This window comes from Anguilla anguilla, chromosome 5 (assembly GCF_013347855.1).
Source record: "Anguilla anguilla isolate fAngAng1 chromosome 5, fAngAng1.pri, whole genome shotgun sequence".
Lineage (NCBI taxonomy): Eukaryota > Metazoa > Chordata > Actinopteri > Anguilliformes > Anguillidae > Anguilla > Anguilla anguilla.
Genome location: NC_049205.1, coordinates 10,158,617 through 10,175,907, shown reverse-complemented (window position 1 = coordinate 10,175,907; position 17,291 = coordinate 10,158,617). Strand labels below are relative to the sequence as shown.

The window sequence follows — 17,291 nt, the reverse complement described above, 5'->3', positions numbered from 1 at the left end:
GTGAGTGGGGACCCGCCCGTTTCTGCAGCCGAAAATGTCCGCTTCTGTTCCCAAATCACAACTCCGGTCTCTAATGTACGGGCTTCAGAGGAACCCGAGGGTGGAGTTCTGTTCAAGCCCAACACTACTGTAAGCCCTCACATTCTCTCTCTCTCTCTCTCTCTCTCTCTCTCTCTCTCTCTCTCTCTCTCTCCCTCTCCCACCCTCTCTCTCTCTCCCTCTCCCACCCTCTCTCTCCCCCCCCTCTCTCTCTCTCCCTCCCTCCCTCCCTCCCTCTCTCTCTCTCTCTCTCTCTGTCCCTCCCTCTCTCTCTCTCTCTCTCTCTCTCTCTCTCTCTGGAATGGTTTTCCTCAGTGCTGGAGGCATATGATAGCCCTGTAAGTCAAGTGCAGCTCAGGCTGTGGACTAAGCTCCTTACGCTGTGGGATTCTGGGCAGCCGCTCTTAGTTTCACAGTTGGAATGCTAATTGCAGGGGAGTTAGGGGTTGTGATGTTGCTGAAACTCAGGCACTCGGGGCAGCTACATGTGATGTTTTTTTGTTTTTTTTTACCGCCCATCCTGTCCACCCCACCCCACCCCTGTGATAAAACCTGAAATAGGGGAGGCCTTGGTTTTGTTGGGGTTGTGGGGGGTGGTGGTTGGGGGTGTCAGGATATGATATGCTCATAGTGTACTCCCTCTCTCTCTGTGGCAGGCTGGTTTGGGGAGCAGGTCCACCCTGGCAGAGAAGGTCCGCCTGAGCCTTCAGTACGAAGAGGCCAAGAGGAGGTACAGACCGCTGCTCCGCTGATACGCAGACATGCATGCAGCTCTCCCCCTCTCTCTCCCTCCCTCTCCCTCTCCCCCTCTCTCTCCCTCCCTCTCCCTCTCCCTCTCCCTCTCTCCCCCTCTCCCCCTCCCCCCTCCCTGGGCTGGACTGTTCCTGGATCAGTCTGTCGTGCTCAGCAGGACGTGTGTATCCTTAAGCAGCCCTGTCTGGTGGAGCGCACGCTGGGCCCCGCCCCTTCCCCATCGTTTAAGACCCGGCCTCGGCTGCACTGGGCCAGACGCACCCCTTTGATTTCTCCTGAACCGAGCGGAGGGGCTGACATTCTCATCTCTGAAATATCACACTTTCAATAATGTATCACTTTTATTCCCCCTTTCTTCCTTTTTCTCACCCAGAATTCCAGTTCGGTTTCTCCTGCAGGCTTCGTGATTACGACCCGTCCCTCCCTCAGGGTCTCCGTTCGGTCTCAAGCTCGTGCGTTTCTCGCCAGTTCTGACGCTCGCCTGTTTGTGCGTGATGTCATACGCCCGTAAATGGGCGTCGCGTCACAGCCGCTCGCCGTCGCCGCAGCTCGGCGCGTTTTTCTGTGGCTGCTCTCGGAAAGTGCGGGTTTTACCGCGGCGCGCCTGATCCTCGTCCTCTCCCCCGTTTCCTCCGTGATTTCCATACGTGCGCAGTTACAAAACATTTTAAGAAATCCCTTTTCTTGTCTTTTCAGATAGAGTTTAAAAGAATTTAGACGAAGAAACGGTATTTGCGGGCTTGTGGCTTGGAGATCGTGATTCAACAGCTTCCTCTGCTGGTTGCTGTGCGGTACTGCACCTTTGTGCTGCGATAGTGGGTTTTTATTTATTTTTTATTGGGAGTCGTGGGTTGAGAGGGCGGGGAAACTTCCACAGAAACTAACGCGTGAGATTAGGCGTCCAGTTATTTTGATAGTCCTTGCACGACCCGGGGAGATGCAGTAAGCGGAGGGGGTCGGCGCGGCAGGGAAGCGCGGTGATGAGAAGGTGACGCGTGCGCGCTGTTCCCCAGGTTTATCACACAGGCCTTTTGAACCCGGGGCCGCTCGGGCGTAACGAGCTGGCCGCCGACCCAAGGAAGACGAGGAGGTGCTTCGCTGTGGGGGACGGGAGGGTCTCTGGTCTCCTGGGGGGGTGCTTAACCCGACGGGAGCAGGAACGGGGGCCGAGGTTCTCGGACGTTCCCCCCGATAACCTGGGCTCTTTTTAGTTTAGCCGTGCTGGCTGGATCCGGTTAGCCAGGCCAGGTGGGTTGTGTGAAGGAGCCCCCCACCCACCCCCCCCGTGCTCAGGTGTGTGTGTTCGGGCGGGGGGGGGGGGGGGGAAAGGCGATCACATTAGGCGTGTAATCGGGCCCCTGAGTGTGAAGTGACACCGGCGCCGGGGCCCGGCGCGGTTCAGGTAAAACCCTATTACCACCGCTAATCCCCGCCGCGCCGGCGCGTTCTAATGGCTTAATCCGCCAGCGCGAGCGCGGCGTGGACATGACGGGGGGGGGGGGGGGACTCGCTGCTTATTTAGCACAGTCAGCACAGCTGCCACCGTGAGGTGCTCTGTGTGACAGACTGCTTGGGGGGGGCTGTGTGTGCCGGTGTCCCCCACCCTCCCCCCATTCCCTACATTAATAAATGTGTGTGAAACTGAAGACTATGGTCTTGTTTTTGTTTTGGGGTGCTGTGGGGTACATTCGGAGGAGGATTAGATGTGAACGGAGGGTTGCAGGTTCAGGCCCTGGGTCACTGTTGTTGGGGAAGTGCCCCTAAGTGAGCTTTAACCTGAACATCCACCGTACTCTGCCCCCTTTTGAATTGTGTGGTACATCGGGGGAAAAAAGACACAAACTGCTGTGGATGCATATAGCGAGCGTGAGGTAACTCGAGGTCACTCGTTTTCTTTCTCTTTCTCTCTCTCTCTCTCTTTCGCGCAGCATGGCCAACGTGAAGATCGAGCTGGCGAAGCTGGACAGCGAGACGTGGCCGGGCGCGCTGGACGTGGAGCGGGAGCGTCTGATGCTCATCAGCGAGAAGGAGGAGCTCCTGAAGGAGCTGCAGTTCGTCACGCCCCGCCGGCGCACGCAGGGCGAGCTGGAGCGCCTGGAGGCCGAGAGGCACCGCCTGGAGGAGGACCTGCTGTCCGTCAAGAGCGCGCCCAGCCAGGCACTGGCCCAGAGGTGAGAAGCCCCGCCCCCTGCCGTCTGCGCAGCCTGTCATTGGCTCTGAAGCGAGAAGCTCCGCCCTCCCTTCTCCTTTCCTTGCTGAGTGGTGTTAGCTCGACATGCTAGCTGACCCTTCTTCTGTAGGTAAAGGCAAGTCTGGAAAGGTTGGACAGCCCCTTCTAGTCAACAAGTTGCCTTCCGTTTCTTTTTATGAAAGTTTGTTAATATGCACGTTCCTGCGGTGTGAACAAAATGGCAGTTTTAAAACAAATTAAACCGAACGATTAAAACGTAGCACGGAATTTGACTCGTTGACAGGCGGCTTTGAGAGGTTAATTCTTTCTCTGGAGTTGTTGTGACACGTTTGTGTCGACAGACACAAGGCACAGCCACACTAGAGATAATCAGACACAACTTGTTTGCCATCTACAAAGTTGTGTTTTTTTTGGGCGTTTTTTTTTTTTTTTTTTTTTTGCAGGGGGGGGTTTTGTTTAATGAATATTCCGTTGGGTAACACAGTGGGTTTCTCTAATTAGCCTGAATTTGCATACTAATTGCTCAATAATTATTGTGTTCAGAATTGGTGCACAATTTAACTTAACCATGACATATTAAAGGGTAATGATAGTGATGTTGTAATTGGCAACTTTGTGGCTTTATGGCTGTATTTGTAATTACATACTGTTGCTCACACTCAGATTTTTTTTTTTTTAACACATTAACTACATTGTAGCCATTGATAATAGAGCTGTGACTATGTGCAATTAGTCTCTGTGTGATTGGTCTATAAATACGCGGTAATTGGGATGCTGTTGGGATGTTTTAACAATTAAGAGCCAGGGCGCAGTCAAACAAATTCGCGCTCGAGGGCAAAAACTCGACAACCCACGTTTTTTCTTTTTTTTCTGACATCACGTGACTTCAGTGCCAATAATTAGTCAAGTCTTGAAAATTTAAACTGAAGACATGATGACCAACATTGCGATGACCAGAATTATTGTCCAGTTATAAGCTTGGCACATACAAGCTGTGAATTGAGATGCTGACGAAGTTTTACAGGTTTGCTATTGGTCCTCCCAGTTTCACTACCCTTCCCACAATTCCTGGCCCCACAGGGCCAGCCTCTCAGCAAAGGAACCAATGTTAGGCGACTGTGTAGGATGGGGGAGGGACCATCCTCTCAAAAACCCTGATCCCCACAGCCCATAACCAGAATAATTCTTATTTCATTATTATTTGTTTGCACATTTGTTAAATTACACTACTTGACACACTGAGCTGATGCTCTTATCCAAAGTGACCATTTTTTCCCCTTGCATCCATGTACACAGCTGAATATATGCTATAGCAATTCAGCAAGCACCTTGCCCAAACGTACAATTACAGTGCCATACCTGAGAATCAAACCTGTAACCTTCCGGATTATAGACCCGGTTTCCTAACCAATACAACACACTTAAGGAGATGCTCATGCACAGCACACACTTAAACAGCATACGCAGCAGCAGCAGTATGTTATTGCAGCTATGACTGTCAACTGGACCAAAACATGTCATTTGAATTTCCAAGAAACAGCGGCAGTTCCATTGTGCTTGAAGATTTATTGCTAAATTTGCGTAATTATTGCTTTGGCATAAAATGTAAAATGTAGAACATTCCATTTTCAGTGTGCAAATTATTTAAAAAAGACTTGTTCGACATATATTTCAACAATTTGAAAACAGTTCAAGAATTTTTTTTTCCTATTCAAAGAATATTCCAATTTAAAATCCTGGCTGTGAATAGGGAACTTGGAATGGGGCATATTTCCCTTCTGGGGAACTTGATTTGCGAGTTTGCCCCCCAGCTGGGGCACTGCAGTCGAACCAAATTAGGAGACACTGGAGACGCACCCCCCATCATCACCACACTCTCCACCTGTGCCCCCCCCCTCCTCTCCCCCCCCCCCCCCCCACTCTCCCTCTCTCCTCTTGAAGTGTCACTGGGAGAGGTGTTTTTCACACGGTCAGTGCCGCACGCGCAGTCCGCAACCTTTTGTTTGTCTGTTGTGGTCGTTGTCATGGTCACGGGTCTCCGAGCAGCACGCCGCGGCGCGCGAGAGTCCGCCCGGTCTCGTAAAAGAGGCGCCCCAGGTGTTCTCACCCGGAGCGGAGACGTCAACGCGATGCACACACACACACACACACACACACACGCACGCACACACACACACAAACACACAAACACACACACACACACACACAAACGCACACACACACACACACACACACACACACACACACACACACACACACACACACACACACACACAAACACACACACACGCACTAGTTGTATGTTTCGTTGGGTACATAAGCACACCTAAATAAAATATCAGAATGTAAAACCACGTGATTAAACCTAGACAGGCATGCGTTTACTTCATTGAAGTGTATTTTTTAGTTAATTTGAAACGCTTTTCAGTTACAGACATACGGCTTGTTGCCTGGATGACGATTTAGCCGCGATTACCGGTTCCCAAGCGCGAGCGTGTGTGCCAGTCGAGCGGGAGGACGGCCCCTCCAGGATAGAGAGGGCTGTACTAAGGCGGTTGTCCTGAGTTAACCTGAGAATGCGGAGGACTGCCGCTGTTCAGGAAATGTGAACCGTGTGTTGTTGCCTTGGTAGAGATGCTTCTTTATTTCCTCCCTATTTCCATGGCGATCCACTATTATCTCTGACTCTGGTCCCTGTGTTTCCACGTTGTCATGGTAACACCCTCTCACCTCTGCCTGCGCCAAATGCTCCAACTACCTTCATTGCCCGCATGCACACATTCACACATACGCACACGCACAGACACGCGCACAGACACACACACACGCCCACGCAGTCACGCGCACACACGCACGCACAGACACACGCACATGCATACACACTTGTGAACGCACGCACACACATTACATGCACACACACAAACGCATGCACACGCACGTTCATCTGTTGTCATGACAACATGACATCACTACCGTCTCTGTCCCTCTCTCTGTATCTCAGGTTAAAGGCCCAGGAGAAGAGGCGAGCCCTGGTGCAGAGGCTGGAGGAGTCCACCAGACTGGCCACGCTCCTGCACTCTCAGCTCAAAAGGTGTGCCCCCCTCCCGTCCCCCCTTAACCAGTATGACCCGTACAGGCTACCGGCAGGCCCAGCCTGGCCTCTGTCTCGTACCGCACACTGCCCTTCTGCGCTGCTCTCTGTGCTAACGTGTCTCCTCCCTCCTGCAGAGTGCTAACGTGTACCTTGTACCTTAAAGGCTTTTGTTTATGCACTTTTTTTATTAAAATTTTTTTATCTATGCCGTTTTACCATCTTAATTGATCTTTTATTTCATTTTTAATGTATTCTCTTTTCATGTACCTTAAATGCCTCTATCTATGCATTTATTACCATCTTAATTTATCTACATTTTTAAATTCGATCTGCTACAATGTGAAGCACTTCGGGGTGCATTTCATGTATAGAAAGTGCTATACAAATAAAGTTTATTATTATTATTATTATTATTATTATTATTAATAATAACGTCTCTCCTCCCCGCCCGCAGCCTCTCTGCCAGCACGCTGTCTGTGTCGTCGGGCAGCAGCCTGGGCTCGCTGGCGTCCAGCCGCGGCTCTCTCAACGCCTCCAGCCGCGGCTCCCTGAACTCGCTGAGCTCCGGCGACCTGTACTACGGGCAGCCGGAGTCGCCGCTGGACCTGGACTACCAGTACAAGCTGGACCTGCTGCTGCAGGAGAAGCCGGCCTACTCGCCGTCGGGCCCCATCACCACCATCCACGAGCACGAGGTGGCCCGCAGCCCGGCCGAGGGGCCCCCGGCGGCGGGCCACGCCCCGCCCCGCCCGTCCGAGCCGCCCAAGTCGGTGGCGTCGCTGTCGTCGCGCTCCTCGCTCTCCTCGCTCTCGCCCCCCGGCTCGCCGCTGGTGCTGGACGGCTCCTTCCCGCCGTCCGTCCTCCCGGACGTGCCCGCCCCCTTTGGCGACCCCGCTGCCATCGCCGCCGGCGACTTCGCCGCCCTCGGCTTCTACGACGGCCAGGTCCCGCTGGAGCCGGAGCCCGGGGAGAAGGAGCCGGGCGACGGGGTGCGGCGGGTTCCCCTGGCAACGCTCCGCGAAGGAATGTCGGGTAGGTGCAGTCCCCCTGCGCCACAAAGGTGCAAATCTGGGGGGTGGTTCATGGCCAAGGCTGAGGTGAATTATGGGAGTTGTGGGTCACAGAAAACCTAGTGTTCCATCATTAAGTGGGCTGTGGGCTCATAGTGTGGCTCCAATAAAGTTACATTGTGGCTCTCTGTTTCTTTCTCTTATGTTCTGTATGACAGTTCATAAATGGTAGGGGTCGCATTTGGTTAATCTCTGGTTAACGCTCAGTAAGGTCAAACTGGACCCTTCAAAATCTCTGATCAAACTAAGGTGGGGCATCAAGTGAAAATAAATAGCTCAGTGACATGGGGGGCGGAGTCTCTGGAGGAGGGGGCGGGAGGGGCTAGTTAAGGACAGTGCTGGGGGGGGGGGGGGGGGCAGTGAGACCACGTGCCTTTGATAGTAACGGGTGTTGTCTTTGGTGAGCTGCCTCCCTAACATTGCTCAGACTGGAAATATTCCTCTGTTTAAGGGGGCTGTACTGTGGGACTCGATAATTCCTTGGCTAGAATGCTAACAAGTGTGCCGAGTATCAGCCAGCATTTGCTATGCAATCTGTCGTACAGGAAGACTTACCAAAAGCGCTTGTTTCGTATTGGCAAGTGTCAGAACTTCGTGTTTTTTTGTGCCCCCTCCCCCAAATTGTGTTCTAAACGCATCTGAAATGCTCTTTTAATTTGCTTTTCAAGCTCAAATCCTTTTCCGGTTTATCTTCGGTTTGACATCCACCCCGTCTGTCTGTTTGTGGAGCGGCAATGTTTTTCTTTGAATGCGTGTAAGATAATTGCCCGTATTTCTGTTGAAAAGCGAACTGCAAAAGACGAGCCGTTCCACGCAACTCGAAACGCACGCTGCGCTTCCTTTCCAGTAGTCGCGACTGAAGCCTGCACAATGTTTCGATGCAGTACTGCCATCTGCTGGCTGACGAGTGAACAGCACCGAGCTGAAGAACCCCTGCAGCAGAACGTCCTGTTTTCTCACCCAGATGGAAAATTTAAAAAGAATTTTGGTCTTTGTTTTACATGTTGATTATACAAAGCAGATGGAAATTGCAGTGGTGTCATTTCCGGAGTGCTGAGTGATCTCCTGCTCGGTTGTGTTAAGTTCACTCTGTGTGATGGAAGCGTGCTGCTCTTTGATCTGCTGCAGCGAGCGATGCTTTGATGCTCCTGCATGTGCTCTTGCCTCCAGACCCTTTCCCAGTAAAGAGGGATGCTTGCCTGCCTTCCTCATCCTTGCTCATGTCTTCCTCTCTTCCTCTCATGCTCATGTCTTCCTCTCTTCCTCCCCTCGCTCATGTGTCCCTCTTTCTCTCTCTCCCCCTCTCTCCCTCCTTATGCTCTTGTCTCCCGCTCTCCCTCCTCTTCCTCGCGTCTCTCCCTCTCTCCCTCCTCTTCCTCACGTCTCTCCCTCTCTCCCTCCTCTTCCTCATATCTCTCTCTCTCTCCCTCTCCCTCCTCTTCCTCACATCTCTCTCTCTCGTTCTCTCTCTCTCTCTCTCCCTCCTCTTCCTCACCTCTCTCTCTCTCGTTCTCTCTCTCCCTCCCTCTCCCTCCTCTTCCTCACCTCTCTCTCTCTCTCTCTATCTCTCTCTCTCCCTCCCGGCGCAGAGGCGGAGCTGCAGAGACGGGCGGAGGGCTGTCTGCTGGAGGAGAAGCCGGCGTGTGTGTCGGCGGCCGTGTCCGACGAGTCGGTGGCGGGAGACAGCGGCGTCTACGAGGCGTCCGTCAAACGGTGGGTCACGCCCTCCCAAGAGCCGTCACCCCCAGCACCCCCAAACCTTGTCTCCTCAAGCTTCCCTTATAATGACCTACTTGGAGCACAGTGCTTACCGGCCACTTTAACCATTGCCTACAAGTAACTGTCTTCCCTGCCCATTCCCTTCCCTCTCTCTCCAATCACAATTCCAATCGCCCCACCCCCACCCCTACAATCTTTTGAGGCTGGTGTGCAGCTGGTTTAATTACACTTTGTTCCAGTAACTCCCAGGGTGCATCACTTCAGAAAGGCCGGCTTAGTGTGTAATCTGCTCTGAGCCCCGGCTCTCATCTGGCTTGAATACGCGCTGTAGAGGTTTACATGCAGATGAGCGGGTGGGTGAGGCTTTGGGTGTGGCACACAGGGGTTTGGGGTGTGATGTATAGAGACCTGGCTGGCAGTGGGTGAGGTTTGGGGTGTGATGTATAGAGACCTGGCTGATATTAGGGCGTGGCACTGAGGGGTTTGGGGTGTGATGGATAGAGACCTGGCTGGCAGTGGGTGAGGTTTGGGGTGTGATGTATAGTGTCCTGACTGGCAGTGGGTAAAGTTTGGGGTGTGATGTGTAGTGTCCTGGCTGGCAGTGGGTAAAGTTTGGGGTGTGATGTATAGAGACCTGGCTGCCAGTGGGTGAGGTTTGGTGTGTGATGTATAGAGACCTGGCTGCCAGTGGGTGAGGTTTGGGGTGTGATATATAGAGACCTGGCTGGTATTAGGGCGTGGCACAGAGGGGTTTGGGGTGTGATGTGTGAACTGTCTCCCGCAGGTCCAATGAGGGGGAGGACCAGGTGTACGTGGAGGACGAGCCCAGCGTCCCAGAGGCTGCTCAGGTCCAGATGGGGTTCAAGTAAGACCCGACCCCACACACACACACACACACACACATGCACAGACGCACGTGCACAAGCGCACTCGCACTTTTACTACCCACACAAACATGTGCACACACTCACCCTCGTTCTCTCGGTCTTCGTTGATTGTAGTTTTTCGTTTTTTTGCGTTTCAGGTACGACGTGGCCAACGGGAGTTTCATCATCGTCGTCATGCAGCTACAGAACCAGGCGGCTCTCCTGGTTCCGCCCAGCACCAAAGTGTGAGTGTGTGGACTTTCGCACTGGCAAAAGCAAATGGCCGCGAACGGAACGCTGTTGCAGGGGTTGCTCTGCCATCTCCTATCCTGCGGACTGTCTGTCTGTGGTCTTGTCAGGTCTGTAGTGCAGTCGTGTCAGTTGATTGGGAGTGTAGGCTGCTGACTGGCTGTCTGATCAACACCCAGTAGATAACAGTGGAATATCGGTGTTTGAGTTAGTGGTAGAGAATCGCATTGTTGAGTCAGTGGTATAGAATAACATTATTCTTGCATTTAGTCAGAGTTATAGCAGTATAGCAGGGTTGCGTTGGCTACAGGGGGCATTACGACCAGTGCTGTGTTAAAGGTAGATAATAGCAGTGTTGCAGGGGAAACACAGCAGTGACCAGGTAGGTGTTTATGGGTGGGGTTAGTGGGAGGGAGGCGGGGCATAGTGATTGATGTAGCGGAGGGTGTAGCTCATGTAGCTGTGAGCTAGCGCCGTTCTCGGACAGGCAGAGGAGGCCCCAGCCAGCGGCTGTTAGCGTAGCGGGACGTAGCAGAGGGTGTAGCTCATGTAGCTGTGAGCTAGCGCTGTTCTCGGACAGGCAGAGGAGGCCCCAGCCAGCGGCTGTTAGCGTAGCGGCAGCCCACAGGAACCCCGTCTCATTCCCGCGCCCCGCCACCGCCATCCCGCCGCGGAGCAGGAGGAGAGGCGCTTACTCCGGCCCGAGTAAACCGGAATTTATTTATTCCAGCCCCCCCCCCCCCACCCCCTCCCCCAGCGGCCTCGTTTCCCGCCAGTCGCTTCTTCATGTTCGCGTTGCGCCCGGGAGACTCAAATTAAAAATTGAGCGAATGGTTCCTCTCATGTTGCGGGCTTGAAAGGACACGCGTGTCAAATCAAACAGCGGGAGAAAAGAGCTTTGAGTCTGCAGCGTTCCGAAACGTTCCGGAAGGGCAGATAGAACCTAGTGGGGGGTATCACTCTGTTTTTTTTTTTTTTTTGTTCTGTTTTCCTCTCTCTCTTTCTCTTTCTGTCTTTTCTGTTGGAATGCGAATCCTTTGTGGTTTATTTCTGTACGTTCGGATTGGAGTTTGGTGTGATTGGAGTGGAGAGCGTGTAAGGGGGCTGTCATATAGACGCAGCGAATGGCCACGGTGGTCGTGCTTATTGTGGGCTCATAATTCTGTCTTTCTTTTCCAAGGTCAGCGCCACATTGACGTCCCTATTCAGCTGCACCGTCGGCTTGCTTTGCTTCAGATTTAGAGCGCGGCGAGGACGTTGGCGAAACACCGTTCTGTCTTAATTGTAGCTGTTGCCGCTTCTGACGCTGCTCCAGCTGACACAAAAGGTCCTCACAGCGTCGCAATGCAGCGGCAGTGTTATAACACAGGCTGAACATTCCAGTTAGGTTGTGAGGACATTTTGTGTCGGCTGCTGCTGCTGTTGTTGTAGCCGCTCCTGTTACAGGTCATTCCACTCGTGGAAACGTGAATGTCTGTGACTGACTGAGTGAGTGATGAAGTTACACCATTGGTCGGCCAAGTTATGAAGTCGCGCCATTGGTCGGCCGGATCACGTGTGTTAGGTCCAGCCATATACTAGGTTTTAACCTGCCTGGTCTTGTTAACGTTTGATTACTAATGCCGGCGTTCCGAAAAAAATGCAGGTACGTCCGAGTGGCCCTCCTGCCGTCCTCCAGCGACGTCAGCAGCCTGTTTCGAACCCGGGTCCAGGCCCTGGCCGGGGGGGGCACGGCGCTGAACGACGTGTTCCGGGTGGCGGAGTCCCAGGCCGCCCTCCGGCAGAAGACCCTGCGGGCCGACGTGTGCACCGTCTCCTCGACCCGCCGGGAGGAGTGCCTGGTGCGTACCGCCAACTGGAGCGGCGGGAAGCGGGTCTCTTAGGGAACAAAGAGTTCCTCCCCCGTGACTCGGAGAGAGCGGTTATGCTAAGCGCTCACCTGTAGCTCAGAGAAAGCGCTGAGGTGTAAAACTCACCTAGAAAAAGCAGGAGCGAACCAGGAGTAAAACATGCATGCATGCAACTCTGTTAGACAGAGCTCAAATTTAACTCAGAGAAGTGGTGGTTGGGTATATCGCACATGTCATTCTGAAACTGCAGTCACCTCATGGCATTACACAGTTAAGTGGTACAGCTTGAAAGGCGTGCTGTGTCGTGAGTACAGTCACAAAGTGAAGTGCTGGCAACCCCATGTAGCAGTGACTGTATTCACAATAAAGCACAGCCTCCTGTGCCCTATTGCTTTTATAAAACGGTTAAAACATGAAGAAACAATTAATTGACGACATAATATTTATTTTGTAGTATTATTTGTAAGTAGCTGTTCTGCACAGTGATACTGCTTTCAAACTGGCTGTTCGATTAACTGTAACTGTATTGGATTTACAATCACTGTGGAGCGCGGTCTCAGCCAATCAGCATCCAGAAGGATATAAACGACCAGTTGTATAAATGCGTTTACTCAAGTCTGGCCCGGGCTGAACCAGGTGAATGCGTTCGCAGGCCGGAGCCCACATCAGCCTGGCTGACGTGCCGCTGACTGGCGACCTCTCCAGCCACTGGTACAACCTGCTGACCTGCAAGAGGAGCAAGAGCTCTGGAGAGGAGAGGCCCGCCCCCGCACCCGAACAGCCCTCGGGCGGGGGCGTCGACCTGGTGAGCCCCGCCCACTTCTTCCTCCTCCCGCCCCTCCTCCTCCTCGGTCGCGCTGAGCCAGGACCCCCCCGGCAGTAGAACGGCACACAGCTCTTGGGCGGCGGAAACGATAATAAATTGTATTTGTTCAGCGCTGTTTGTGTTTGTTTGTGCAGGAGGCTGAGTGTTGACATTGATACATTTGTTTTGCTGTGAGTTGGTTATTGTGTGTTTGCGTCGTGTTTGTTCAGGTTTGTTAAAAATGCCTCGGGTTATTAGATGAATGCGAAGCCAAATGTGTGTACGTGCGTGCCTGTTTGTGCATGCCTGAGTGTGTGTGTATCTGTGTGTCTGCGCGTGCATGTTGTGTAAGTTTACATAGGACGGCAGTGCTGATTTGTGCTTGCTGTGTTTATACGGAGCGTGCGTGTGTGTGTGGGTCTGTGCGTTGCGTTAGTTTGCGCGGGACGGCAGTGCTCATTTTGGCTTCCCGCGTTTGTCCGCACAGGACGCGGTGTCGGCCCTGCTGGAGAGGACCTCCAGCGAGCTGGAGGCGGTGGTGCAGGAGCTGGCCGAGGAGGAGAGGGACAGCCAGCTGGAGATGGGGGAGGAGTGGTACTGTCCCTCACCACATACTGCCCCCCCCAGAGAGTGACCCCAGAGCTGGGCTTCAATCCCCCGTAAACGGTGGAGCCGTCATCGGCCACTGGCTTCGCTAACGCCTGATAGCTCCCCCATTTTGGGGTCCACAAATATTCTCTGTCCCATAGCTTGTCCTGTTGACTCCACTAGGCTTTGCTCGCAAGTATTGCATAAGGCAGGAGAGTAAAACAGGTGTAAGAGCCAGAAAGGTGTTCAGAAATCAAATGGTACATCACACACCAGCAAATTAATTTTTGTTATAACATATACCAGTAGTTGTATTGTCGTTATAACATATACCAGTAGTTTTGCTGTTGTTATAGCACATTCCAGTAATTTTATTGTTGCTATAGCATTTACCAGTAGTTTTATTGTTATCATAGAATACACTGGTGGCTTTATTTTTGTGAAGTTTTGTTATAGCATACACCAAGAATGTTTTGTTGTTTTAGCATACACAAATAGTTTTGTAGTCATAGCATACACCGGTAATTTTCACAGAATGTTTTGAGAAGGAAATGAAAATGTAAATCTACAGGGCTCTTTGTCCTGGTCTTTTCAGGCAAGAGGTGCTTGGCGAGAACAGCACAGAGCTTGTTATGGGAGTAGAGGAGGAGGAGGAGGAGGAGGAGGAGGAGGAAGAGTCGGAAGTAAAAGAGGCAGAAGAGACTGAGGAGTGCGCCGCAGCTTACGCAGAAGAGGAAGAGGAAGATGGGGAAGAGGCGGTCGAAGAGGAAGAGGGGAAAGATGAAGGGGTCCCCCAGCGGATGCCTGAAGGACCGACGCTGGTGAGTTTGTCGTTGATCCTGAGCCCCGAGCGGCATGCCGCCGCGTCACCGCCGCGCGAATCGCTCGATTAGAAGCGGCGTTGAGCGAGCGGGCACCGGGGAGCGAGGCTCGCTTTGATCTCCAACGCCCCCGCAAATGCCTTCCTCCCACCTGGCCATTGAGCTGGGGCCTTTTGTCACCGCCAGGAGAAATCACGACCCGCCAGTCTTCCGCTTTTGAGGCGGCAGTTCAGCCCGGGTGACGGTCGTGAGAGGGGTGCGGGTTGGGGGGGGGGGGGGGGGGGGGGTGACTCTTGCGTTCCTCTTACGTTTCTCGCCTTCTACATTCCTCTAAGATGTCTTCAAAAGAAAGTCATTAAAACGGGTGCGGGGGGGTGGGGGGGTGCAGAGCAGCCCTTTTCAATGCCGCTGCTGTCTGTCGCCGGGCAGATGATACTCTGTTACCAGAGAGAAGGGAAGAAAAAAAAAAAACAGGTAATTCTTCAGCGGTTGCTGATGGCCGACGAAACAAGGGAGGCTATTCAGGCGGCGGCCGTGAGGTCAGCGCCACAAGATGGCCGCCGCCACGTTAGCGCATTTCAGCGCCTCAAATTAAAAAGCGGCCTGCAGTCGAGCCGGGGGCCCCAGAAACGTGTACAGGGGATTAAAGCTTCTTTCCTGGCCTCTTTAAGGGGGGTGGGGTTAGGGTGTGGGGGGCGGATTTTTTTCCCCTCGTCTGATTGGCCGACCGTTCCCGCCAGGTGGACAAGGAGACGAACACGGAGGAGGCGGGGCCGGGGGGCCTGGCGGTGCGGCCCAAGGACCGGAGCGGCGTGGGGTCCCGGCAGCGGCCCTTCGTCCGGAACAGCATGATCATGCGCTCGCAGACCTTCTCCCCCGGGGAGCGCAACCAGTACATCTGCAGGGTGAGTCCCCCGGCCCCGCCTTCCTGCCCTGGGACCCCGCGGCCCGCAGGCTGCGACATGGCCGCCGGCTGACCGGCAAGCGTGTCTAAGCCTTTCCCTAACGTTCGGAGAACAGGAAGAGAGGAAAATAACTCAGTCCTTCACACAATCACGGCTACGCACAAATCCAACACACTTAGACGTGCTCACACTCTCTCACACAAAATACACGCGCATGGATGTTGATTTCTGGCTGAGCTAACTTGGACATCACTTCAGATTACGTCACTCCTGAAGCTTTTTTTTAAAAGTTTATATTAAAGTGAAGTGGCTTGCTAACGCTTTTCCACAGCTGTAAATCTTTATGGCCTAACCTAGCAGCCTAGCATAACATAGCGTTGATGCAGGTGTGTAGCCGAAGTGGCTACACTGCACTTCAGAGCAAGACTCCAATCCCTGCACCGTTTATGCAGACTTTTGAAAAGAGAAAAGAAAAATAATAACAAATTAAATTATGCCCTCTTCCTCTTTTTCCTCTTCCTCTCTGCAGTTAAACAGAAGCGACAGTGACAGTTCGACGTTGTCCAGAAAGTCCCCGTTTGTCCGAAACGCGTCGGAGAGACGAAGCTTGAGGGTGAAGCGGGTACGTCTCACGTTTCGCACTTGCACATAAAAAACCATAGACGCTCTACCCCCTCCGCCCACCCCATCACCCTGGACATGGCGCTGAGTTTGCCCTTCTCTCTCCAGACCATATGCCAGCCGGCGGTGCGGCGGGGGGCGCCGGACCACCCGGCCCGCACGTCCCTGGACCTGGAGCTGGACCTCCAGGCGTCGCGGACGCGGCAGAGCCGGCTGGACGACGAGCTGCAGGCGCTGCGCGGGCTGAGGGAGCGGCTGGAGGCCCTGAAGGCCCGCGGCGAGACCGAGCTCCCGCCCGGCGTGCTGGAGGACGAGCGCTTCCACCGCCTGCTGCGGCAGGCCGAGAGGCAGGCGAGTGCAGCCCCGCCCTTTACTGCCCTTTACCGCCCGCTCTGTCTGTGTGTCTGTCTGCCTGTCTGTCTGTCTGTCTGCGTGTCTGTCTGTGTGTGTATCTGTCTGCCTGTCTGCCTGTCTGTCTGTCTGTCTGTCTGTCTGTCTGTCTGTCTGCCTGTGTGTCTGCCTGTCTGTCTGTCTGCCTGTGTGTCTGTCTGTCTGTCTGTGTGTGTATCTGTCTGCCTGTCTGTCTGTCTGTCTGTCTGTCTGTCTGCCTGTGTGTCTGCCTGTCTGTCTGTCTGCCTGTCTGTGTGTCTGTCTGTCTGTCTGCCTGTCTGTCTGTGTGTCTGTCTGCCTGTGTGTCTGTCTGTCTGTGTGTCTGCCTGTCTGTGTGTCTGTGTGTCTGTCTGCCTGTGTGTCTGTCTGTCTGTCTGTGTGTGTATCTGTCTGCCTGTGTGTCTGTCTGTCTGTCTGTCTGTCTGTCTGTCTGTCTGCCTGTCTGTCTGCCTTTCTGTCTGTCTGTCTGTCTGTCTGCCTGTGTGTCTGCCTGTCTGCCTGCCTGTCTGTGTGTCTGTCTGTGTGTATGTCTGCCTGTCTGTCTGTCTGTCTGCCTGTGTGTCTGTCTGCCTGTCTGTGTGTCTGCCTGTCTGTCTGTCTGTCTGTCTGTCTGCCTGCCTGCCTGTCTGTCTGTGTGTCTGTCTGCGCTCTAAGTGTGCGCCGCTGCCTCAGAGGGGAGGAGCAGAATGGGGGCTGGCGGTGTGGCCTTGGGCTGGGGTGTGGCCTGTGTCCGAGGGCTGAGGGCGTGGCCTTGCACTGCAGAGGGCTGGTGGGCGTGGCCTGGGCTGCAGAGGCCACTGAGTCCATGTGAACTGAGTCATCACCCCATAGTCTCAGGTCACAGTTTCATGAGGGAAGCAAAATGTAAAGCAGAAAAGGATGTAGTCTGGGAATTCATGTTCAAACCGGCTGTACACTGTGGGCCACTGAAAGACTGAAAAGAACAGTTAAAGACCTTTTAAGAACAAAAATAAGGCAGTTGTCTTAAGTAGTTATATTTCATTTTATATTTTATTTTATATTATTTATATTTTAGTCCATTATACCCACATTTTTTGTCGATGTCATTTAAAAAAACATGCATTTCGATGCATCTCCATACAGATGATCTTGCAATATGCCTTTGGCGTGATCATAGACATGATTTAAAGCACCAGCTTTAACATATCAAATGCGCCTCAGTCACATGGTCTCTCATTGGAAATTTACTGGCTGCGTGCAGTCGCCAGACGTCCTCGTTTGAGCTGTGTTTATTTCCAATTTTAAAGCCAGTTTGACTAGGAAATATACAGATGGGAGGTTAAGCTGGTGCAGTAAGAGTTTTTTGTGT

The 17,291-nt window shown here is 53.1% G+C and overlaps 1 protein-coding gene across 1 annotated transcript in view; it reads left to right on the top strand.

Annotated features, from left to right (window-relative positions):
- Nucleotides 1-17,291, top strand: part of LOC118228088 (protein WWC2-like) — a 55,383-nt gene that overhangs the window by 32,259 nt on the left and 5,833 nt on the right. The window contains exons 8-21 of the mRNA XM_035419345.1: nucleotides 696-769; nucleotides 2,721-2,963; nucleotides 5,985-6,074; nucleotides 6,532-7,109; nucleotides 8,737-8,860; nucleotides 9,651-9,731; nucleotides 9,891-9,977; nucleotides 11,627-11,822; nucleotides 12,484-12,636; nucleotides 13,124-13,230; nucleotides 13,820-14,045; nucleotides 14,786-14,950; nucleotides 15,480-15,572; nucleotides 15,680-15,922. Of these exons, the coding sequence (XP_035275236.1) occupies nucleotides 696-769; nucleotides 2,721-2,963; nucleotides 5,985-6,074; nucleotides 6,532-7,109; nucleotides 8,737-8,860; nucleotides 9,651-9,731; nucleotides 9,891-9,977; nucleotides 11,627-11,822; nucleotides 12,484-12,636; nucleotides 13,124-13,230; nucleotides 13,820-14,045; nucleotides 14,786-14,950; nucleotides 15,480-15,572; nucleotides 15,680-15,922 (2,460 nt within the window). The remainder of the gene's footprint in view (nucleotides 1-695; nucleotides 770-2,720; nucleotides 2,964-5,984; nucleotides 6,075-6,531; nucleotides 7,110-8,736; nucleotides 8,861-9,650; nucleotides 9,732-9,890; nucleotides 9,978-11,626; nucleotides 11,823-12,483; nucleotides 12,637-13,123; nucleotides 13,231-13,819; nucleotides 14,046-14,785; nucleotides 14,951-15,479; nucleotides 15,573-15,679; nucleotides 15,923-17,291) is intronic.